Below are 25,750 nucleotides of genomic sequence, written 5' to 3'. Positions count from 1 at the left end.
TTTTGTTTTTTCTTTCTTGTGATTTTTCCCTTTTGTTCTGATTCTTCTTTGACAACATGACTAATGGGGAAATATGTTTAATATGATTGTGCAAGTATAAGCTATATCAGATTGCTTGCCATCTTGGAGAAGAGAAAATGGGAAGGAAAAAACATGGAACTCAAAATCTGATAAAAGCGAATGTTGAAAACTAAACAAAAATAAAATAAAACCCACAAATTATTTCATTTGATCTTCACAACAATCCTGGAAGATAAGTGCTATTATCGTCATTTTACAGATAAGGAAACTGAGGAAGACAGAAATTAAGTGACTCCTCTAGGATCACACAGCTAGTATATATCTGAGCTAGCATATCTAGACTGAACTCAGGTATTCTTAATTCCAGATGCAAGGTTGAAGCCACTGAGGCACTAATGTTGCCTCATTTTTTGAGACATGATTGTCTCACCTTCTTTTCTAGAGAACTCTATTCTAAAATGTGCTCTCTCTGTGTGTCTCTGTCTCTCATCTCTCTTGTCTCTGTCTCTTGTCTTTCTGTTTCTTTGTCTCTGCCGCTCTCTCTGTCTCTGTCTGTCTCTCTGTGTTTATCTCTCTTCTCCCTTCCCCATTCTTAAAGGTCATTTCTGGCAATACACTGCAGCTTACATCTACAACTTTGGTTGCCAAGAAGATAGTGAGTACTTACTAAGCATTTGTTAAATTGAACTGAATTTTTCTGCTTAAAGGCTTCCTTATCTGACCCGCTCTCATTCAGGTGACTGGAAAGGGAGAAACAGCTCCCCTCCCTCCTAGGATTCCTTGCATTTTGGACCCCTGGGTTCTCACTGGATAAAGAAGGTGTTTGATGTTGTGGAAGGAGATCTAGGCTTGAAGTCAGGAGAGATCAGGATTCAAGTCCTGACTGACACTTGTCAGTTAAATGAGCACAGAAAAGTCACTAAATCCTCTCAGGACCTTGGCTTATTCATCTGTAAAATGGATATAGTCATACCTTCAATACTTTTCTCGCAGGACTTTATGACTCAAACAGGATGATATTTTATCAAGAGCTTTTTCCACTTTAAAGTGATAGGGAAATGTCAAGCGTTGTGCTAGAGAACTTTACTTCTCTGTCACTGGGGAAGTGTAGGATAGTGGGAAAAGCTCTGGATTGGAACCCGAACTCTGCTCTTTTCTCACTCTCTGGGTGACCTTAACTTTCCTGGGCCTCAGTTTCTCTATTTATAAATTGGGTCAAATGATCTCTAAGGTTCCTTCCAGCTCTGAGTCCCAGGGTTTGAAAACACTGTGGGACAATTGGAGGGGAGCACAGAGTGATCCAGGACTCTCATCTTCAGGCACAAATACTTGGGAGCTGCCTTTTTCTAAGGAACAAAGTCAAACAATCAGCATGATGTAGAGGGAGGAACATAAAGCTCTGAGTTTAGAGACAGTGCCCCAAAATCCCGGTTTTGCCCCTAATTAACCACAGGATCTTGGACATTAATTTAACCTCTCTGGGACTCAGTTTCCCCAAAAAGATAATGAAAGAATCTTGACCGATGATATCTAAGACCCCTTAGGAACCTATGATTCTTTCTCCTCATTCTTGAGCCACAACAGAGCAGGACAGCTGCCCATTCTTCCTACTGGAAAGAGCACTGCATTTGGTATCAGAGAACCTGGGTTCGAAACTTATCTCTAGCTGATCTTGGTGACCCTAGGCAGTCTCTTGCTCTCAGTCCCTTCTCTTTTAAGTTGAAAGATTTTGATCCTCAAATATCTCTCCCCAGGTCTAAGTTCTACAGGTAAGGTCAACTTTGTCCACTGGACACTTGCCCCTTTCTGCAGCTGGGGACTGGGAGTGTTTTCGGGTGGGTGTCCGGAGTCTTTGGGGCTTTCAAGCCGGTCAGGAGGGACAGGATCGGGCTCAGAGCCCCTGATGGCTGGGGCCCCCTCCATCCTCGCCCCCCAGCCTCCCCCACAACCCCTCCGGGGCTGGACAGCCCTGGGAGGCCTCTAATGGAATGAATCATCCCTGGGCCCGTCCTGCCCGTCCTCCCTCCACACTGTCTCTCTGCTTCATTTCACGCATCCCTGAGGCTCCCCTGGGCAGCCGAAGCTCTCCTCCGCCCCATCTTTCTAAAAGAGGGAGGGGTCAGAGCTCTCCTGCCAGCTGGGCTTCTGCCGGCCGGCCGGCCCACTCAGCTGTGTCCTACCGCCCGCCGGCTTTGGGGGAGCTGCCGAGCCCGTCCCTCCCAGGCTCAGGGAGAGAGCGCACCCCGAGCCTGGGAAGCCACCTCTGCTCCAGCGGTCTGTCCCAGGGAGCAGCCCGCCAGCCCTGCTCCCTGCCATGAGGAAGGCACCCACCCTGCTCCTCCTCCTCCTCCTCCTCCTCACTGGGGCTTCCCTCTTCTGCAACGGTGAGTCACTTTGGGGGGACTGCTCCCACCTGCGGGGAGGGGAGCCTCACACAGCCGGTTCCAGCCACTTGGGAGGAACTTTGAGCTCCAGGTGCCAGCTCCTTCTGGGAGCCCAGTCAAGGTGAATGGCAGCTGGGCATTCTCCAGCATTCACTGGGACAGTCATCCAGAACCTGGAAGGAAGGGGGGAGCAGGGGAGGGAGAGAGCAGAAGCGGGACACTGGGGAGGAGGGAGAGCCATGAGTGGCCAGGAGTCAATATCCCAGGAAAGGCCGTGCCCACTAGACCCGAGCAAAGCTCGGGAGAAACTCCGGAGAGACCAGCCCCAGGGATGGGGGAAGGGGGTATATGCTGGCTCCAAGGTACTCTTTCAGCCTTGGATAATAATAATAATAATTACAGCAATATATTCAATAGCTTACTGATATTTACAGTAATGATATACTAATAAAATGTTCATAATAAAAACGATAATAGTTCACATTTCTATAATGCTTTAAGGTTTATAGAGGACTGTACAAACATTATCTTGTTTGATTTTCCCAGCAATCCTGTGAAAAAAATGATATCATTCCCATTTTAGAGATGAGGAAACTGAGGTTGAGATAGATGAAGCAATTTGCTCAAAGTTCACATGGCAACTAAGTGCCCGAGGCAGGATTAGAAAACAGGTCATCCTGATTTCAGCACTTTCTCCACAATATCACCAGATTTGCTGGGTAATGATAATAGCAACTCATAATCCCATACTGTGGTGTTTATAAGTCACTTTTATGACAGTAACTCCATGAGATCATTATTTTATAAAAGAGAGAGTGAGACAGAGAAAGAGAGAGAATGGAAGGGAGATAGGATAGAGAATAGAGGAGAGAAAGAGAGAGAGAAAGAAAAAGGAGGTAGGAGAAAGATGGAGGGAGGGGAAAAAAGAGGTTAAAAAAGGGAGAAAGGGAGAAAGGAAGAAACAGAGACAGACATATAATTGGAGAGGAAGATGGAAAGAAGGAGAAAAGAGAAGTAAAAGAGAGCTGGAGAGGAAGAAACAGAGACACAAACAGACAAGACAGAAGAGAGAGGGAAGGAGAGAGGAAAAAAGAGATAGAAGAGGGAGAAGGAGAGGAAGAAACAGACATAGAAAGAGGCAGAGACACAGACACAGAGAATGAGGGACAGAGGGAGACGGAGATGAAGAGAAAGAAGGAAAGAGAGAGAAAGGGGAGAAGGAGAGGAAGAAAAAGATAAACAGAGAGAGGCAGAGACAGAGAGAATGAGGGACAGAGATGAAGAGAAAGAGATAGAGAAATAAGGAGAGAGAGAAAGAGAGAGAAAAAGAGAGAGACAGAGAGAGAGAGAGAGACAGAGAGAGAAAGAGAGAGAGAGAGAGAGAGACAGAGAGAGAGAGACAGAGAGAGACAGAGAGAGACAGAGAGAGACAGAGAGAGACAGAGAGACAGAGAGACAGAGAGAGAGCGCTGATTTGTTGGTGGCTTTCTACATGCCAGGAATTATGAAGCTCAGAGTAAGAGACTTGCTCAGGGTCGCACAGCTAGTAAATCTTACAGCTGAGGTTTGTGAAATCAAAAAGCTATTTCTTAAGTCCCTCAAGGTTCACAAAGAACTTTCTCCACCCAACTCTATGAGGTAAATAGAAACTGTCACTTTCTCTACTGGACAGAAAAGGAAAGCAAGAGAAGTGCCTCAGTCCTGAGCGACTAAGTGTGAGATGCAGAAGAGAGGGCAGGTTTCAGGGTGCCCGGGGCCCTCCCTACCTCGATCACCTCACTGTCTCTCAGAGAACACAATGGTGAGCTGAGCTCACAGGGGCTGCAATAGATGATCTCTTCCCACATCCACACTCTCCCTCCCTCCTTCCCTCTTTTCTTCTGTCTTTCCCAGTGAGTGAAAGTGTTTTAGATATGGGGTGGGGGGGATATCCTGACAAACAGTTTCTGGTCAGAGCTTGATTCCCTGACTTTTCCTCTGTCCAGTCATGGATCAAACACAGACGGCCTCCTGAAGCAGACATTGGTCAAAGGAAATCGAAAATTGATCCTTTATCCTAGGGCTGCAAAGCTCTGCTTTCCCATGAATTGTCTGCGGACAGAATCACTTAATGGAAAGCCTTTGGGGAAGCACCTCCGTTCCAAGGCTGGAACTTGGAGAGGTTGGGCGGTCAGAACTGAGAAGGTCAGAGCTGGGAGGGCCCTCAAACAGGGGAGCTGTCCTTCCGCCCTCCCGAGAAACAGCTCAGGGAGAAATCCACGAAAGTAAGGCTCGTTTGTCTCTTGGGCCTTTCAAGGATGGGGGTGGGCTGAAGAGAATTTAGAGTTCCATCAAGACTTAATCAACTCCCTCAGTCTTGTCTGAAAGTGTAACTGGCTCTGAGAAAACCGCTTCCTTCTCCATCACACAAGGGATGCAGACTAGGTAACTCCGGCTTGGACATTTCTGTTCTGGGTTCTAAGGCCCTTCCTCCACTCCAGAATCCCTGTTCTGCGTTCTAAGCTCCCTTCCAGTTCTGACACACAATGGCCGGTGTTCTAATGCCCTTTCCAGCTCAGACATTCTGCTCTGCGTTCTAAGGTTGCTTCTGGCTCTGATATTCTCTCTTTTAGACAGTTTAATGGCCTGTCCATCTCTGTGGCATCTTGGGAAATTCCCTTCACCTCTCTCCCTGACTCAGTTTCTTTTCCTTTTAAAAGGGGGCTACACATCAGTGTTCCTACCTCACTCTGTCAGCCTTAAAGTACTGTTATTATTACTTCTCAAAAGAAGTTATCACTTCTTTTTTTTCAGAGAGGAATATGTGCAGTGCTAAATCCAGGCTCTGGAATGAGACAGGTAAGCCTGGTGGGGGAGTGAGGAAAATGTTGGTTTGCACTTAAAGGCCTCCTCCTGACTGCATAGGTGGAGGGGGGAAGGAAAAGGGTACAGAGGGTGCTGGACCCGTGGCCTCGGACCACAGAGGGTCAAGCAGCTCCATAAGAAGAACACTGTCCTTGTCAGTCAGGGCAGAAGATCTTGGATCCAGGGTCAACTTGCTTTCAGACAGGGAAAAGAAATCAGAACATCCAGCTCACCCCATTTTACAGATGAGGAAACTGAGTCCTGAGGAAATTAAGTGATTTTTAAGGCATCAGAGAGTCGAGTTGTAGACCCAGGTGCTCTGACTCCTGGACCTAGATGCTCTCAGTTAGTTCTCTGAGGGCCTTGGCTGCCTCATCTAGGGAGGATATAAGGCCAATGTCATTCAAAGTGGCCACAGGGGGCCTTGTTCTAGGAAATGAAAGGGGAAACCGAGATTAATCAATGATTAACAGCAAAGGTGCCCTTCCAGGTACTTTAAACCACAATGGCCAATTCTTTTTAGCTACTACTGACATCTAGTGGTGTTTTTATATGGATCAGAACAGCGAGGGGCAAAAATCAATCCCTTTGGGGGTTCGGGGGTCCTCTCAACCCCTCTTGGAAGGCTCAGTCTGGCTGGTTCTGCCAACAGCCCACTCAAACTGGCAATGAAATCGTTGTGAGCGTGATGTAGAGATGATGTATGTAAAGGCTGAAGGAGCTATGTAAATGTCAGTCATTATAATCATATGAATTATAATTGTTTTTATTAACCAAACATGGAATATCTAGAAATAAGGGTTTATAGTCAGAGAACCTGCTTTCAGATTCCAGTTCTGTTAATATGTAGCCTTGGATAAGGCACGGTCTATATTTTGAAATTCAGTTTCTTCCCTTAAAAAATGAGGGGGAAAAATGAGGAAAAATGAGCCTCTTCCAGCTCTAAGTCTCTGAGAGGATGTTCTTCACTTTATCAACTTAGGGTATCACCCAATCATAAGCATTCATTTCAACAAATGTGCCTTAAGAACTTAGAAAATGAAAAAAAAAAGAACTTACAAAGTGTCAAGCACTGCATTAGGAGCTATAGGAACCCATGAACTTTTCCTCCCCCTCATTCAGAAGGTCCCATTTTTCTAATTTGCCTCTAGAAAACCTGGGGCAGAGAAGAGGGGACCCGTCTATGTCCCTTATATTCTTATCCTTACAAGGTTCTGCTGAGGTCTTGCAAGGATCATGGTCTGACACGCATGGAAAGGTGCCTTCAGATGGGAAATTAGACCCCCATGAGCTCGGAGTGTAGATAATAATAATCTCTGGCATTTACATAGAGCTTTGAGGTCTACAGAGCACTTTACATGCATTAATAAGAACTGACATTTATACAGAGATTTAAAGTTGGCAAAATGCTTTGTTATGCCTCTTCGGCTTTGAGTTTCACTGCACCCCAGCAAAGGAAGCACTTTGGAGTTGTTACTATTATCCCAACCGGACAAATACTCCCAGACTCTAAGCGAGGTTTCTCTTGATCACAGCAGTAATGCAGCAGTTTGGGCTACTCAGCCCTAGTTGGCTAATGTTCTCCCTGACTTTCCTGGTGGGCTCTACTCCAGGGTCATCCCACAGGAATATTACACAAGTAACGAAAACAAAAAGAGAGATGGGTCAGAGGATTCTGTTGGAGAGGAGAGCGGTCCTTCCCTAGGGCTGCCATGGAGAGTTCCAAGTCATGTTGTTAGAGAGGATCCTTTGAGGCAAAGCCACCTGTTTTACTTCAGTCCAAGTCAAGTCTCTGCCATAAGCTCTAGGCAATGACGGAACCTGCCTCTGTGTCCTCTGGAGAAGAGAAAAGTGGGGCAGGGGGATGGTGGCTAAGGGCTGGTCAAAGGGGGTCCGGGGAGGACACAGAGAGAGATCAGAAAGCAGACACTGATGAGCCTTTCCCAGCACAGAGCTCCAAGAGGCAGTTTTTCATTCTACCCCACTTGGTTATAGGATCACAGAATTTTGCAGTTAGAAAGGACCACAGAAGCCCATCCCATTCAATTCATCACTTTTTACGGCTAAGAGTTAGACACAAGAGCCTCTTTGGGGTGCTAGGGGATCCCTGCTCTCTAAGAGTTTATGCCTCCACTCTGGCTTCTCTTCTAAGGTCAGTCCTTGGCCAGGAAGACCATTTCATGAGGAACTCCCGCTATGTTCACTTCTCTCCTGGCCCCATGTCTCATTCTCTTGGCTTTTCCACCTCTTCCCAGCATCCTTACTCTCATGTGGGTGTCCTTCCCCTACCTTTCCTATTTCCTTTTAGGTGTTGTCTTCCCTCATTAAAATGTAGGCTCTTTTAAGGAGCTGTCTATTATCTATCCTTTAAGGATAGGTAAGTTCCTTTCTGACTTGTATTTGTATTGCCAGCACTTACCATAGTGACTGCCATAAAGAAATAAATTGATTATCTCTATATAATCTATTCCCATTTATTTGTCTCTAGCCATCCATCTATCCATCCATCCATCCATCCATCTGTTCATCCATGTCTCTCTTTAGACATCTAACTAGCTATGTCTGTCTGTCCATCTGTTTCCATGAATCCATAAATTTCTATTTATCCACCCATATATTTATCTATCTATACATTCACCTCTCTCCTGTCTAGCTAGCGAGCTAGCTAGAATAGCTATCTTCATCCACCCATCTCTTTTTAGCCATCTATTCAGCTATCTATCCATCTATCTACCAATCAATCATCTATCTATCAATCTACCCATCATCCATCTATCTATGTCTGTCTGCTTATCTATTCATTCAGCTATCCATCTATTTACCCTTCTATTCATCCATTTTTATTTCTATCTATCCATTCAGCTAGCTAGCTATCCATCTATCTACCCATCTAGCTGCCTTTCTCCATCCATTTACCTCTATCTAGCCATCCATTCATCTGTCTATTATCTATCTATCTACCCATCTATCCATCCATCCATTCATCCAGATATCTATCCCTCTATTTATCTCTCTATCCATCCATCTATATCTCTGTATATCATTTATCCATTCATCCAGCTATCTATCCATCCATATACCCATCTATCCATTCCTCTAAATTTCTTTTCTATCTATCTATCTATCTATCTATCTATGTATCTATCTGTCTTCTGAGGAATACAAAAGCATTTTAAGTGCTTATTATGTACCAAGAACTCTGATAAGCATTGAGGAAACAAATAAAAACAAGCCCTCCCTGCTCTCAGAGACCCCATATTTGAACTGGGGAGATAACTTGTAGCAAGATTCACATGCAGGCAAATGGAAATTAATGGTTCAGATGCCAGACGCTGGGAGGGCATCAGGGTGCCTCGGCAGTGCCCAAGGGTCTGAAGAGCAGAGCAGCAGGGCAGAAAGCAAATGAGGTCTGGCAGCCTGGAGAACCTTCCAGGGATGGAGAACATGGCGGGCTTTGGTAGTTCTCCAGCTTACCAGAAGGACTGCAGTTGGATGTCTACCCTAGCTAGTGCCATCTGAGCAATGGGAAAATCCCAGGAAGGCTTTTGGGCATCAGAAGTCTTCGAGCTGAAAAAAAACTCTTAAAAAATGATCTAGTCCAAAGTTCTTAATTTTATAGATGAAAAAAATTGGGTATTAGAGAGGTAAAGTTCACACAGACTCAGGTCTTCTGACTCCGTATCTGTTGTTCTTCCTTTTCTGCCCATCCATGGGACAATCCCAGCCCCTCCATCCTGCATTGGTACCAGAGGCTTGGCCTTCTAAGGGCAAGGGGGGGGGCTGGTGTTTTGCACACAGTCTGCAGAACCTCCAGGCACTGGGGTTGACTCAAGGACTCCTCTATTCAGGTCAGTTGATCAGGAATGGAGACATCAAGTATAAGGAAACACTTGGAAGATTTCTTCAAGAGTTGATAAATATTATATCTGTTCTAAATAGGCAGCGAATTGGAAAAAGGATGGGAAAGGAAGAGAACTCTCACTGAACTGGTGTGTTTTGGTCAACCCTCCAGCCCTACTAATCCAGAGCAGCTTTGAAGGTGAAGCCCACCAAGGGACAGGGTTCTGACTAGGCAGGCCAACTGGGGTTTTGTCCCGGGGCATTGAAATTTAGAGCATGCTACTAGGACAGCTATTCCTTCAGCAAATAGAAACTACTAAGTTGAGCAAGAACAATCAGCTAATAACATGGAAATGCTTAAAATGATTGTACATGTGTAACCTATATCAGATTGTTTGTTGTCTTTGAGAAGGGGTAGATAAGGAAGGAAGGGAGGGAGAGAAAAATTGGAACTCAAAATTTTACAAAAATAAATGTTGAAAACTATTTTCCATGTAATTGAAAAAATAAAATAATATTGAGAAAAAATAAAATAAACTATAAAAACAAAAATAATTACTCAAAACAGTAAACTAGTAGATGGCTGCTTGCTTCCTATTCCTACTCCTATCCTGTGGGTAGATTCTTCAGTAGTGATGTCTCAAACCTGAGATCTTTCCTCTCCTAGGGACTTATGTTCCAAGGTTGCAGATCTCTCCTTCAGAGAAGTTTTCCTCACCTTCACCATCACGATGACAAGTGAATTTGATTTGAGCAAGTCCTGCTAGGTGTTTATTCCTAGAGACAGACTCTCTTCTAAGGATCCCTCCCTAGTATCTAGGATCAGTCTTTCCACATAACCAACTACATTGATTTAGTGCTTATTGATTGTGAGCACTTCCTGGGGACTGGGGATACAGTTCAAAAGCAGACCATGCTTTCCAGAAGCTTATTGGGTAAAGAGGAAATCCTGGACTTAGCAGAAGAGGAGAACACTTGGAGTTAAGACCTCACTGACTAGGAATTTCTGAGCTTCCATTTTTTCTTCTATAACATGGGAGTTATAATTGTACCTCCCTCACAGGAGCACCATGAGGATGAAATAAGAATATAAAGTTTGCATTTTAAAGTTCTATAGAAGTACAAGACTTTTTTTTCTTTCTTTTTTTATTATTATAGCTTTTTATTGACAGAACATATCCATGGGTAATTTTTCAACATTGACCCTTGCACTCACTTCTGTTCCAACTTTTCCCCTCCTTCCCTCTACTCCCTCCCCTAGATGGCAGGTATTCCCATTCATGTTAAATATGTTAAAGTATATGTTAAATCCAATATATGTATCCATAGTTATATAGTTATCTTGTTGCACAGGAAAAAATCAGATCTAGAAAGAAAGAACCTCCCCCCGCCCCCCGCCAGAAGAAAACAGAAATGCAAGCAAACAATAACAAAGAGTGTAAATGCTATGTTATGGTCTACATTCATTTCCCATAGTTCTCTCTCTAGGTGTAAATGGCTCTCTTCATTACTGAACAATTGGAACTGGTTTGAATCATCTCATTGTTGAAGAGAGCCATGTCCACCAGAACTGATCATGTACGAGACATTTTGATTGCAGGCCCAATCTACATTGTGATGAAACTGTATACTGTTTTCTAGGGAACTGCAAAATGGCCAATGCAGAAGAGAAGCTAATGGACTTTCTTCTGAACAAGACTAGGTACAATAACTTAATTCGTCCAGCTGCCAACTTTTCCCAGTTGGTATCTATCAAGCTGCAAGTGATCCTAGCCCAGCTCATAAGTGTGGTAAGTTTCTGGAAAATACTCATGTCATTGTGTCTGTTGAGGTGAGGGACATTTTGTAGCCAGGGATGGAGGTAGGCAGAATGTAAACCCCCTAAACAGATCTTATATCCAAGCAAAGGAGGCTTTCAGAAGTTCCCTAGAGTTCCTACACCTGGAAAATATACAGAGTACATATTGGGGGATCTAGTCCAAGACATGGTACTCAGTTAGCTGTAAGAGCTTCAGAAAATCAATCCAACTGTTTGGATTTTAGATTCTTTTTCCATCTGCAAAATGAGAAGTGAGAAGATTCTCAGAGTAGTCATTGGCACATAAAGTATTGATCTCAGATGCATTAGTTCAGGCGTGTAACAAATTGAATCTGTGTTACGAGGCTCTCAAAGACCAGAGTCTCCTGTCCTGGGACCCCTGGCAACTCAGTCACAAGATACTCTCAGGGACCACATGGAAGACATGAGATTCTAATTGCTCTAGCTAGAAAGTAGATCAGGAGGTGTTCCTGACCCACTCAAAATGGAAAGTCTTTGGGGATCCAAATGCTGCCATATGCACTAAATGGCCTTGACTTTGCTTTATTTCTTATGTACATTTATGTTCTCTGTTCAGTGTTTAGTTAGCATGGTCCCTGGCACATAATAAATACTTCATAAATATTCATTGACTGGCTGACAATGGTGTTATGACTGATCTAAGAAATAATAACACTAATTTGTATAGTTCTTTCCCCCCTTTTTAAATTTTCAGTAGATTTTATTGACCTCTTGAGTTTTTACACTGACTACATTTCCTACTACTACTAGATATCCATTCTCCTCCCCACTCCCAGAGAACCATCTCTTGTAACAAAACATTTGTTTAAAAAGAGAAAGAAGGAAAAATAAATTTCACAAAATCAATCAGCCTATAGAAAAAAACCTGACATGCACAATGTTCTACACCTACTGAAAACCTCCTCTTCTACAAAAGAATGAAGGAGAGATATCTTTTTTATTGTTATGATTTTATTTTTTTAATTTTCATTTCTAAATTCTTTCTCCTTCTACCTTTCACCCACCTATTGAAAAGTCAAGAAATTTGATATTCATTATGTATGAAGCCACGCAAAACATTTTTACATTAGCCATGTTGCAAAAAAAAAAAAGGCAAGAAAAATATGCTTCAACGTGCAGTCAGAGCTCATCAGTGGAGAGCATCTTTTATCACATGTCCTTTGGAATTGTTAGGGATTATTGCATTGATCAGAGTCGTCAAGTCTTTCACAGCTGATTCTCCTTACAATATTGCTATTACTGAGTCCAATGTTCTCTTAAAGAAGCATCTTCTCAAATCTTTTCATTAAATCCCATTTGATCTTTTTGTTTGTTTGTTTAGTCAGTTGGGGTTCAGTGACTTGCCCAGGGTCACATAGCCTGGAAGTGTTAAGTGTCTGAGACCAGATTTGAACTCCTGTCCTCCTGACATCAGGGTTTATGCTCTACCCACTGCACCACCTAGCTGCCCTGCCATTTGATCTTAATAATTTTGTTACATGCGCTGTTGATTTTCTATATGTGTTTGTTCTTTCCATTTCCACTGGGTAAATTGTTCTCTTCACTCTGCCTTCTTTATTATGGATCAGTTCATATAGATCTTTCCACGTTTTTCTGTATTTATCACACATCATTTCTTACAGCATAATGACACTCCATTACACCAGTGGACCATAATTCGTTTGGTCCTTTCCCAGTTGATGGACATCTACTTTTTTCCCAGTTCTTTGCTACCTCAAAAAATATAGCACTATAAATATCTCGGTGTCCATGATACCTTTCTTTTTGTCAATGACCTCCTTGAGCTCTATGTCTACTCACTCAGTGGAATCTCTGGGTCAAAGGGGATTGACATTTTAGTCACTTTTTTTTTTTGCAACATCCCAAATTTCTTTCCAGAATAATTGCACCAATTCGTACAGCACCACCCACAGTGTAGCAATGTCTTTGTCTTTCCCCAGCCATTTCAATATTCACTTTCCTCACTGTAAAGTGCTTTAAGATTTATCAAATGTTCTTTTAATAAAAAAATCTTGTGAAGAAGAGATGTTATTATTATTTCTATTTTTCAAATGAGGTCACAGACTCAGAAAAGCTAACTGGCTTGCTAATGATCACACAGATTATCAAATATTTGAAAGGAACCTCCAAGCCACTGTGCTCTAACCACTATGCAAATTGCTTCTATCCCAAAGTTCCTTCACCTTTCTTATGTTCTGGACCTCTTGGGCAGTCTAGTATAATCTATGGACGCCTTCCCAAAATGTGGTTTTTTGATGCACAAAATAAAATACATAGAATTACAAAAGAATCCAATTATATTGAAATAAAGTTCTGTGTTTTTTACCCAAATTCACAGATCCCCCAAAATCTATCCATGGACCCCAAGTTAAGGAACCCTGATCTAACGGATCCTATATCAGTGACATTCATTCATGGCTTCCTAGGATCTTAGAAATCTGGTTGTAACATGCCAGAGAAAATAGGGAAGAGTGATCAAGGATGCAGCTATTATTGGCGTGGTGACCTAATCCTCATTGCCCAAGTTGGCATCCATTGATCTTAAGATTTGGGGCAGCTCTCTGCCTTTATACACCCTTGTGTGTCAAGTGAATACTTGGATGGCGAGTCCCATTTTCTCTTGGAGTCCTATTATAATTTGAAGACGTACTCCCCAAGAAATTGTTTTAACACGAGTAAGGGAGGTAGTCTAGGATGAAAAAGGTAGAGGCCATGAGGCCATGACTTTCCCTAGGACACAAGGAAATGATGGGATAACAGGAGCCTCCATTTGGAGCTAGAAGAGACTTCTGAGAGCATCTAGTTCATCCCCCTGAGAGTCTAAACTGAGGTGGATTGACTAGGGTGTGACTCTGGACAAGTCACTTAATGCAAGTATGTATAAGATGCCAACTTTATGCCAGGCACCTGGAAGGGGCTAGGGATCATAGACCAAAGTGGAAGATGGTCCTTAGCCAGGAAGACTAGGAAGAGCTTGTGCTCCCCTTGAGGCAGGTAGGTGGTCTGCATAGTGGACAGAACATTGCACTTGGAGTCAGGAAGCCAAACTCAGCTGGGGTGGTCTGAGTCTCAGTTTCCTCCTCTATAAAATAGGAATAATCAGAGTACCTAGCTCATTAAGTTGTTGTAAGGACCAAACGATATAATTATACCCAATGCTTTGCAAAACTTAAAGCTCTGTGCTGACAATAGTTCTTATTGCTAATGCCAAAAGGATCAAGTGAGATAATAGAAAGAAAAGTCTTCTCTGCGAGCCTTAATGTTGTTGTTTAGTCATTTTAGCCATGTCTGACTCTTAATGATTCCATTTGGGGTTTTCTTGGAGTGGTTTGCCATTTCCTTCTCTAGTGTCTCCCCATTTTACAGATGAGGAAACCGAGGCAAGCAGAAATAAGTGACTTGCCCAGGGTCACACAGTTAGTAAGTCTCTGAGGCTAGATTTGAATTCAAGACTTCCTCACTACCCAGTTGCCTCACAAGCTTTAAAGAGCTTTTAAAATGTTAGACGCTATTAGTGAATACTGATTTCATGCTCCTTCAGAAAATAAAAGGGATGAACTAAGATGAATTCTAAACTCCCTGCTGTATGTGTTCCTTGTTTCAGACTGTTCAGGGTGCCCCCCCCCATAGCCTAGGACCAATTCTGGGCAGCTCTGGACAGATATCTGGGGTGAAAGAGCACGTCTCCTGCCCCTCTTTCTATCAGTGAGTCTCAGAAGGCTCAGGGACATGTCACAGATCACCGAAAGGGCAGTGAATTGACTCAATCAGTCAAGCATTTGGCTGCCCTCTCAGCTAATTCCTAGTCTCTGAATCCATTAATTCTTATCAGAGTTTGATCAGTCAGGGCTGGTCTGGACTCTCTGCTTCTCAGCTAAGGGCCTCATTTAAGACCTGTTTGGCTCAGGGACAGAAGCCTGCCGTGGCCCGATTGGCTAAGGAAGGCTTTCACAGCAGGGGCAGGGGCAGGGGCAGGGCCTGGGGCCTTTGGCCATCATCTGGGACAGCTACAAGTTTCTAGAAGAGTTTGAGGGCAGAAAAAGCTGCCTCCACCTTTACTTTCTCTGCCTGGAAATCAGTGTGCTGCTGAAGCCTTGTGGTTAAGTCACATTTTCTCTTTAAGTTCTAGTATAATTTTGGAGATGTGTTCTCAAAGAAATCATTTTGATGCAAGGAAGGAAAGGAGCATGAGATGGTGGAAGAGTCTTGAGTTTGAATCCCATTTTAGTACCAAGTTAGTAATTAATCTCTATTCCTTTATCTGGAAAGAGACAATGTCATACTAGATGGTCTTTAGGATCCTAAGAAATAAAGATCACACGTATCTAGAGGAAAAAAGACCTAGTCTTGGGACCATGGATCCTGGTTCCGTGCCTAGTCCTGCCCTCAGCTGCCAGGGTAATCTTGGGCAAGTCATCTATCCATTCATATTTATACCCCAGCTAGTCATAGTAATATTCCTTTTAGACTTTAAACATCACTATTGATACTTAACAATAAAGCAAAAGAAATAATAACAATGAAGATAATATAACAAGTACTTGAATATTAAAGCACACCCATGAATAATAAATACATCATAATCCACACATACACATCAATCCCACTATCACTAATTTGCTCAGGAACTATTTTGGAGAACAGTGCTAGGAGACATGTACTAAGAGCAATTCACAATTTGATTTCCTTTTTCTTTCTCTGGAACTATCAATAAAAGTTCCTTAATGATATAGCTTCTCTGGTAAATCTAATCTTCCATGGTTAATCTGTTGGTCTACATTGTATTTGACAAATATCTTACTGGTATGATGTTTCTGTCCAACTAATTCATCCACTGAATGGTTTCTCTGTTTCAAATCTGTCCCTCTGCTCAGCTAGACTTAGTTCTTTAACAGCAACTGTAATGTCGATCACTTCCTCTTCAAACTTATATGATTTACTTCTGAAATCTGTCTTTTCCCTTCTCTCTCCTTTCTCTTGTCTTTCTTGGTTCAGACTTTTGGTCCTCTCTTCAAATGACTCCACTTTAGCTTAATATGGTTAGCTTATTACGCCAAATCTCAACTTCTGTCTATACTCAAGATACATTATATTTGTTTTAAAATCCTACAATAGTTCTGGTATCCGTATTTCACCAGCACATAATAGCTTGTCACGTTCAGAATTCAACAACAAGAACCTATAGAAGTAAAGTGGATTAAATGACAGTACCAGGATCAGCAAAATACAGCCAAGCCCTCTTCCTACTGCGCCATATTGAAGGGCATCCCACCCTAGAAGTTGGCTTGAAGCTAACTTCTTTCCCTGCAACCACAAAGAAGGAGGAATCTTTTATGTTTCCAAGAAGAATAAGATCTTAGATGGATAGACTTAGAACTAGTAAGAATCTTAGACCATTTAGTCCAATCTCTATATTTTACATGGGAAGAAACAAGCTGACCCAGGTCAAGTGATTTACCCAAGTTCACCCAAAGTGGTAAAGAGGTCCTTTGACTCCAAACTCAGAGTTCTTGGTAGTAAGCCATGCTAACTCCTAGCCATCCAATTTAAGTCAAGTTGATTCAACAAACTTTTATTAAAAGCATCCTAGTTGTCAGCCCCTGTCTTCTGTGTTGGGACCACAAAGATGGAAAAATGAAAGCTCGTGGAGTTTAATAGGGAAGACATCACATATACACAAACCTGATGTAAGGCAGAACCTAAAGGCACAATGTACTGATACAGACAAAGTAGCCAAGGCAGTTTGGGGAAGGAGAGTTCCCTTGGAGCCACGGGGATGGTAACAGCTCTTTTCCTTCTCCAGAATGAACGGGAGCAGATCATGACCACCAATGTCTGGTTGAAACAGGTAAGTGGAGCCTGGGCTTATGGATATCAAGGTGTCCTTGAGCAAGGAGAGCCCATGGCTGGCAGGCAGACTCACAGACCCAGTCCGTGCCTTTCCCTCTCTACTCCTTCCCCCAGCTATGGGTGGACCTTTCTGCCTCTGTCTCAGTACCTTCCTCCCTAAGCCTCTGAGCCCAGTTTTAAACTTGGATACAACTTTCTGTTTAGGTCTTTAGACCACAACCTTTCTCCCTTATCCCAATGCCCAGACTTATACTTTCTTCCCAAGCCTCCTCATTATTGCTGTCTCTCGCATGGCATGTGGGTGGTCCACAGTTTTCCCTCTCTGTACCTCAGTTTTCCATCCATAATCCAAACACAACACAGATTGACCATGCTTTCCCCTGAGTCTTTAAGAGTTTGTTCATCTGTAAATGAGATGGGAATGGAGCTACTGTTGGACTAGATCAGGGGTTCTTATCTTTCAAACTTGATTTTCAAACAAATTCTAGTTATTTCACTGTGATTGATTTCTGGGGTAATCTTCAGTATTTTATTTGATGCATTTAAAAATTCTAGATTCTAGAAAGGGTCCATAGGTTTCTCCAGGCTGCTCCAGAGTACCATGAAAGGTTTTCAAGAATAATAAGACTAGAGACTCATAGACTCTTAGAGAAACCATCTAGTCCAATTTCTACATTTTACATATGAGGAAACAAGCTGATCTAGGTCAGATTGAGAACAGAAAAAGTGCCTCCACTGTTACTTTTACTGACTGGACCTCAATGTGCTACTGAAGCCTTGTGCAAAGTGAGTGCCTAGAGGTAAGTCACACTTTCTCTTTGAATTCTAGTATAATTTTGGAGATGTGCTCCCAAAGAAAGCATTTTGATGCAAGGAAGGAAAGTGGCCTTTACTGAGTTCATCCAAAGTGGTAAAGAGAGGCTAAGAAGGTAGAGTCCCTAGACTAGGTGACAGCTTACAGCTCTGCTATTTTGTAATCCTGTGACCCACTCTAACTGTTCACTCCATATCTCTCCCTACCCCCAGGAGTGGACAGACTACCGCCTGGCTTGGAACTCATCCCAGTACGAAGGCGTGAACATCCTCAGGATCCCATCAAAGCGCATCTGGCTACCAGATATCGTGCTTTATAACAAGTGAGTGAGAGAGCCAGTGCAGAATCCCAAGCAGGGGTAGGGAGGAGAGTCACTGGCTGGCCAGAGCCCATGAGAGTAGTTCTATGCCAAGGGGCTCATCTGTGCTAGGACTGACTGGCATCACTGCCTCCCAGCCTGCCCAAGTCCTTCCTGCCTCAGAGAATTCTCAGTTCTAAGACCTCTCCCATCTCTGAAATTCTTTGGCCCGAGGTTCCTGTCAGCTGTGACACCTTATGAGTCCAATCTCATTTCTATTTTCCAATTTCTAATTGCTGATGTTCCAGTAAGCACCAGCTTACAAGGTATATATTTTTTAAAGTGTCCTTTAAATTCAACTTCCTAATTTGAGGAAACTGAGATGAGGAAGGGATTGAATTGGAACCAATTGCAGAGGGAAGAAGCTAGATGCAGTGTTAGTAATTTGGAGGTCATTGCAATAGCCCAGGTGAGAAGTGAAAGGGTCCTGAATTAGGAAGAGAGAATCAAGAGAAATGGTGGAATCGGCAGGATCTGTCATCTGACTGGATGTAGGTGGTGGTAACTTGAACCATGGGCATGAATGGCTCATTGTATGTTCTGCACACTTATGACTTTAAGTTTACAAAATCATATAATCAAAATAGTGGCTACCTAGATGGAAGAGTTGAGATGATCACTAAGTTCCTATTACATCACACAATTGACACACTAATTAGAGGCAGAAAAAGGATACAGACCCACTAGTTCCAAAACTCAAAGTGAAGTTCTCTTTCCTAAAAACCCTGCAGTCATTAAATAAATAGCACTCAATCAACTGTCCAGTATTGACCAATAGGGGCCTGCTGTGTGCCAGGTGTGATACTAGGCACTGGGAATACCAGCAGAAAGAAGTGGGGAAGGACTGTGGGAAATAGAATGACCCTCCCTTATCTTTTATGACCCTTCCTTATTTTTTTATGACCCTTCCTTTTTTTTATGACTCTCCCTTATCTTTTTATGACCATCCCTTATCTTTTTCCTCTGCTGCCTTCTCCTCAGTGCTGATGGCACCTATGAAGTGTCTGTGTATACCAACGCTGTGGTATCCTCGAACGGCAGCATTTTCTGGTTGCCCCCAGCCATCTACAAGAGCTCCTGCAAGATCGAAGTGAAGCACTTTCCCTTCGACCAGCAGAACTGTACCCTCAAATTCCGCTCCTGGACCTACGATCACACCGAAATCGACATGGTCCTCAAGACCCCCACGGCCAGCATGGACGATTTCACCCCCAGTGGAGAGTGGGACATCATCGAGCTCCCGGGCCGGAGGACGGTCAACCCCTTGGACCCCAGCTATGTGGATGTAACTTATGATTTTATCATTAAAAGGAAGCCCCTTTTTTATACCATTAACCTCATCATTCCCTGTGTACTTATTACATCTCTGGCTATCTTGGTGTTCTACCTGCCCTCAGACTGTGGGGAGAAGATGACATTGTGCATCTCAGTGCTGTTAGCCCTCACTGTGTTCCTCTTACTGATTTCCAAAATCGTGCCCCCGACCTCCCTGGATGTCCCCCTCATTGGCAAGTATCTCATGTTCACCATGGTGTTAGTGACCTTCTCTATCGTCACCAGTGTCTGTGTTCTCAACGTGCACCACCGCTCTCCCAGTACACACACAATGGCCCCCTGGGTCAAGATACTTTTCCTTGAGAGGCTCCCCACTTTCTTGTTCATGAAACGCCCAGAGAATAACCCCAGCAGGCTCCAGTTTGACCAGCGCCGGAGGAACAGGTCCGAGTCCCCCCAGCATGCCAGCACAGGCGACCTCTACAAGAATTCCATGTACTTTGTGAATCCCACTTCAGCACCAAGGACAGCGGGGGGTCCTGAGAGTTCTGGGGGCCAGAAGGATTTCCGCCTAAGATCCTCCAAGAGGTACCAGCCAGAAGTACAGGAAGCCATCGATGGCGTGAGCTTCATAGCAGACCACATGAAAAGCGACGATAGCGACCAATGTGTAAGTTGGTTCACTCCCAGGGGAAGAAATGGAAGGTGGGGGTGCTGAGCCATTCAATGGCCTTGAAAGATCTGATTGTTAAATTCTCAGAGTTTACATTTATCTGTTGGAAATTGTCCAACAATACAAATTAGGGGTTTATTTATTATTTTGATTGGTTAGACTTAATAAGGTGGAGAAAATGAAGATGAAACTCAGAAGTATGTTGTGCATACAATTATTCAAAAAGCTGATTGTTAAATATTTACCAGCAAATCACTATTTATATATTATTCAATAAATGTTCTGGTGAAATCACCTGAAGAAAGAAAAGAAATGGAGGATGAAGGTGGTTGTCTCTTCTCTTTCCTGGACCTTTCTAAAATCACTGTTGATATCAGTTATTCACACTACCTTATCTACTAGAGGTAGAAAGGCCAGAAAGGCCATCCAGTCTAATCCTCTTATAGATGAGGAAGTCACTGTTGATCTCAGTTATTCACACTTCCTTATCTACTAAAGATAGAAAGGCCAAGAAAGACCATATAGTCTAACCCTCTTACAGAGGAGGAAACTGAGGCACAGAGAACAGGAATGAGCTGCACAGGGTCACTCAGTTAGTAGTAGAGTGGGGACTTGAACTCAGACCCTCCCACTCTAAATTTAGCATTCACTGTACCAACCTGCCTCCCTAAATAATTAGGGAGTTATTGTGTTTCTTTCCTTCAACATTGTCCTTTCTGTGATCTCTACTGTATATAAATAGTGTGCACACGTGCATGTATGCACACACACACACCACACACATACACACACACACACACACACACACACACACACACAAAACCCATTTTGAATTCAGTGCTGTCAAACAGAAACTCATGAGAGCTGAAAATAGCTCAGTGTGGAGAAGGATGTAGCAGCCCGAGCAAGTCTTATTAACAGGAACTTGTTCCAGATGTCCACGGTCTAATTTGAAACTTAATTAGCCCAAACACACAACAGCAGGCTCTAATTTGCTGCCTCCTGAAAACAGGTCCACGGCACAGAGGGGTCCATTGTTCTCCACATTATAGATGCTGAGACTGTCTCTGCCACAGTTTAGTCAGGTCTGTTCACATAATACCAGGCAGATTGTAAATAGGAATGCTTACACATAGGCCAAATTCAGCTGGGCATGGGGAGGATGGGGGAATAAATGGCTAGCACACATGGACCCCAGAAGAGTGGTTCCTTGAGAGAGGGATGCCGAATGGAGCAGCCTGAGAGAAATCTGTCATTTTGCCCCCTTCAAATTTGGCACCTTGAAGTGAAACCCAGTCGTTCAAATCCTAGTTACATCTCTGACACTAAGAGCCATTACTGGCCAAGACTAGGAAGCATAAAGATTGAAGGGGAAAGTAGGCCAAAAGTCAGCAAGACAAATTGTTTATTGGGGGTAAATAAAGTAGCAACAATTGTGAGATGGGAACTGCAGAATGCCTATGGCATTTTTAAACACCAGGGATGGAAGACCTCGGTCCCATCTTCTCTGTCACTGACTCATTTGGTTACCTTTGAGCCAATGATTTCCAATCTTTGGACTTCAGTCTTCCCATCTATAAAGTGAGGAAGTTCATAGGTCATAATATTTAGAGCTGGACGGGACCACCTTGTATGGTTCAATCTTTTTTTATTTTATCAAGGAAACTGAGGCTCTAACATTCCATGTTCTATGGACCCTCCCAGCTCTGACATTCTATATTCTGTGGATGAACCCTCAACGCTCTAAGATTTCAATTCTATGGACCCTCCCAGCTCTGATATTCTATGTTCTAAGGTGCTTCCAGCTCTGACATGCTATGTTCTAAGGCCATTCTCAGTTCTGCTGTTCTATGGGGCAACACTCTTTTCAGCTCTGACTTTCTATGTTCTGTAACCTAACTTTCCTTTTATACCTGATATTCTACATTCAAAGGCTTCCCTTGACTCCCAAATTCAGTGTTCTAAGGGTCTTTTCAGCCCTAACCTTATATGTTCTAAGATCTTTCTTAATTGTAATATTAAGTGATTAGGAAGGTGAAGGTAGGGAGTTTGCAATGGAAAAATGCATTAGCTCTGAAGTCAAAGGAGCTGGATTCAAATCCACATTAACAAATAACTTGGGTATTTTTAGGCAGATCACTGGAAGTAGCTAAGTTAGATGATAACAGTGAATAGAGCTCTAAGTCTGAAGTCAGAAATACCCAAGTTCACATCTAGTCTCAGCCACTTTGTAACTATGTAAGCTTTAGTAAATCACTTAACTTCTCTTGCCTTAATTTTCTTATCTGTAAAATGGGGATAATCATAGCACCTACCTCCTAAAGTTGTTGTGAGGCTAAAAATAAGATAATATTTGTATTATTACAATTATTAATATTAATTAATCAATATACAAATATTAATAAATATTAATGTAATAATAATTATAATAATATAATTGTAAAATTATATAAATACTAGCCACTGTGATTATTATTTAACCCTTTCGGGCCTCAGTTTCCTTAGCTGCAAAATTAGGGGGTTGGGCTATGTAACCTTTGCCTCTTCCAGCTTCAGACCTATGATTCTGTTATTTTAAGCTAACCTTCCCCCAAAGACTAGGAGGAAAACGGTTTTCAGGGAGTCAAGAGATATTTAAACTCCAATTCCATCAGTAAGCTCAGGAATATCTTCAAATGGGGAGATATTTAAAAAGGAAATTCAGACAGGGTGCTGCATGTGTATGCATTTGGGCACGTGTGTGTTTGTGTGAGCATTCACATGCATGTAGGGTTGGTTATCTGAATATAAGAAATAGCAGCTGTTCCTGTTTAAAACGTTGACCTAGAAAGTAAATCGAGCATTCTGATTTCTAGGTGCCCTGAAAGGAAGGCAGGGTTTTATGATGTGGTTACTGTTAACTGGTCAGGTCTGAAAACCTCCAGCTGGACTTGGCTAATTCTGGGATTTTCAATGAATGGGAGTGGGAGCTGCTACAAAGGGTGAAGGACCTAGACAATGGTAACCAGTGTGACTCTTTGTAAAACTCAGAATAGTTTTATTCTACACGGGCTGACCTTTCTGCCTGAGAGCGATATTTTCTATGCCCTGATCTATTTCTACATTCATTCAATAGAGATTTATTAAGCATTTCCCATAAAACAACTGGAGGGGTTTCATATCACAGTGCTGAGAACCAGCTGGGGAGTCAGGAAGATTTGTGCATCTACACTAGAAGTGAGAAGAGATTGTTTGACTCTAGATTTCTTGAACCAGAAGGCACACTGGAGATCATTTAATTCTATCCCCTCAGTTACAGATGAGGAAACTGAAGTTCAGAGAATGGGATAGATTCCCTAAGATGACACAGGTAGCAAGAGAACCAGGATTTGACCTCAGGATCACAGCCTCTAAAACTAGTGCCCTCCTTATTATATCACTGATTTACCCAAATATATACATTAATAAGATGTCAGGGCCAAGACTAGAACTCAGAGCTTCTGGTTCCAAACTCATGATTGAAGTGCTCTTTCCAAAAATTCTTCGTGGTCACTAAAAAAAACAGCAATTAATCAAATGGCAAGTGCTGATTAAGTAAGTACTCACTACGTGCCAGGGACTATGATAGACACTGGGGGTACAAGTACTAAGAATGAAACCACTTCTACTTGCAAGGAGATTACATTTTAAAAATCAACACCGATTTTTGGTATGGCGGCTGCTAATAATTAATTATCATCATAGTAACTGACATTTCCATAGCATTTTACTGAATGCAAAGCACTTTATATAATTAGCTAGTAACATACATTTGAGAGTTTTAGTAAAAAAACACTTGTTTTGCTCGCTATCAAATTGTTAAATGCTCCTAACCAACCCTCTTCTCTCCCCTTCTCCCATTTCTTTTCATGCTTTTGTCTCCAGGTCATTGAAGACTGGAAATACGTGGCCATGGTAGTGGACAGGCTCTTTCTCTGGATATTTATCTTCGTCTGTGTCCTTGGGACTGCTGGTTTGTTCCTGCCTCCTCTCTTTCAAAACTACTCTCCACCCTAGGGTCTTTGACTGTTCCACTACCCTTACACCCCCCTGCAGATGTCCAGCAAGAGGAGCTTTGTTCAGTGAGGGCTGGGGTCTCTTAGAAAGTGATGTCATTTCTGTCTTGAGAGAGAGAGAAAGAGAGAGAGAGAAGAGGAGAGAGAGAGAGAGAGAGAGAGAGAGAGAGAGAGAGAGAGAGAGAGAGAGAGAGAGAGAGAGAGAGAGATCTCTTTTTATCTGTGAAGAGTCTGCATCTTACAGAGTGTGCACTCAGGGTCTCTCTGCCACTTGCCCTCTCTCAACGAATCCAAAAGAATAGGAAGTTGAGAATGCTCCCCTTCCTACCATGTCTTCTAACCTTCCCTTACCCTAGATCTGCCTCCCAACTGTTTTATAAGAAACAATTATTAAAGCTATTTCCTTCCTCTGGTTTTTACATATGCTGTTCAAAGGCTACTTTGACTTGTAACAAACAAGAATATAATGAAACTTTTGTTGAGGGTCTAATGAATGGAAACCAAATAAAAATGTGAACAGTGAATGTTTCTTTCATCTATTTTTGAAGTAAATAAAATCTGGTTACTTTGGTGGGGGACATCTTAGGATAGAGTTGTGGGGTCAGTATTCACCTTAGAGATTAGCTGATCTAAGCTGTTCCTTCAGCCTATGGGAATTGCCTCTCAGCTTCTCTACAAGGAAGACTTAATTTAGCTTGAAGACCTCCAACCACAGGGAGCTCATTACTTTACAAGGCAGCCCTTTGCTATTGTCAACCAGCTCTTATCAGAAATGTCATTGTACTGAGACAGATTTCACTCAACTATGAGGAATTTTTAACAAAGAAAGATCAAAAACTAAAATATGATGACTTACGAGGTAGTGAATTTGCCATTATAGAAGGCCTCCCAAAGGAGGCTAGGAGATCATTGCTTAGGAGTTTTGAACAAAGGATTCAGAAGGCTCGGGATGGCAGAGGATGAATCTATAATACCGTCTATGACAAATCCTGGGGAAAGAAACCACAGATTAATGCCCCACCTCCACACACATGCATGCATCTATCCCACAAGGAGCATTGCAGTGAGACTAGGTCACTTAATATTTATTAAGCATCTACCGTGAATGAGACTCAGCACTAATTGCTGTAAATACAAGTGTCTCAATTTGGTGGGAATCAAGAATGCATGATGGGACTAATGTGAAATCCCGAAAGAGGCTGGAAGCATTTTACAATGTCACACATCTTTTAAATGCCTACTAAGCGCTAAGGATTCAAATAAGAAAATGACAGTTCCTACCCTCAAGGAGGTTATAATCCAACAGGGAAAGGCAACCCACAAAAGGAAACTTGAAGAAGGGGTAACTTAGATGGAAAGGCTCCCAGAGAGTACCTGGTAGAAGTGGAGTGGGGGATATGTTTTAGGGTAGCCAAACCAAGCAGAGTAGATGTTGGAAAGTGAAGAATTAGATAGAAAGTTCTGATCCCAGTCCTCCCTAAAGAAAAGCGTGGGGACAGTTGGTGCCCTCCAATCAGAGGGGAGAAGAGGCTGAGGGGCTTGAGAGAGAATAAGAGTTTGCATTTCATGGAAAAGGCAATAGGGAGCCATGGAAAACTTCTCTAGAAAACTGATATGGTCAGATCTCTATTTTGGAAAGAATACAGCATAGAGAATTAACGAGGGAGGGATGAGACTGGAAGTCAAAAGAAAAATTGGGAGGCTCCTATAATAGTGTGGGTAAAAAAGAATCAGCTATTCAATAAGATCTATTAATGTGCCAACTATGTTCCAAATAGTATAAGACAAAAATCAAAACGGTCCCTCTTCTCAAGGAG

The 25,750-nt window shown here is 42.6% G+C and overlaps 1 protein-coding gene across 1 annotated transcript; it reads left to right on the top strand.

Moving 5' to 3' along the window:
• Positions 1-2,153: 2,153 nt before the first annotated feature.
• Positions 2,154-24,064, top strand: CHRNB4 (cholinergic receptor nicotinic beta 4 subunit). Its single transcript, XM_051974011.1, has 7 exons — positions 2,154-2,405; positions 5,199-5,243; positions 10,731-10,879; positions 16,733-16,777; positions 17,806-17,915; positions 18,933-19,896; positions 23,803-24,064. Exons 1-7 carry the CDS (start codon positions 2,336-2,338, stop codon positions 23,932-23,934), a joined length of 1,515 nt encoding a protein of 504 aa, XP_051829971.1. The 5' UTR covers positions 2,154-2,335; the 3' UTR covers positions 23,935-24,064.
• Positions 24,065-25,750: the final 1,686 nt, after the last annotated feature.

Source organism: Antechinus flavipes, chromosome 2, assembly GCF_016432865.1.
Source record: "Antechinus flavipes isolate AdamAnt ecotype Samford, QLD, Australia chromosome 2, AdamAnt_v2, whole genome shotgun sequence".
In the NCBI taxonomy this organism is placed as follows: domain Eukaryota; kingdom Metazoa; phylum Chordata; class Mammalia; order Dasyuromorphia; family Dasyuridae; genus Antechinus; species Antechinus flavipes.
This window is presented reverse-complemented; position numbering and strand designations above follow the sequence as displayed.

What these genes read in the sequence shown, in the direction of transcription:
- CHRNB4 (XM_051974011.1), top strand. Translation starts at nt 2,336, where the DNA reads ATGAGGAAGGCACCCACCCTGCTCCTCCTCCTCCTCCTCCTCCTCACT. An exon ending in TAGCCCAGCTCATAAGTGTG is followed by an intron (nt 10,880 to 16,732) that starts GTAAGTTTCTGG and finishes TTCCTTCTCCAG; the next exon opens with AATGAACGGGAGCAGATCAT. An exon ending in GCGACGATAGCGACCAATGT is followed by an intron (nt 19,897 to 23,802) that starts GTAAGTTGGTTC and finishes TTTTGTCTCCAG; the next exon opens with GTCATTGAAGACTGGAAATA.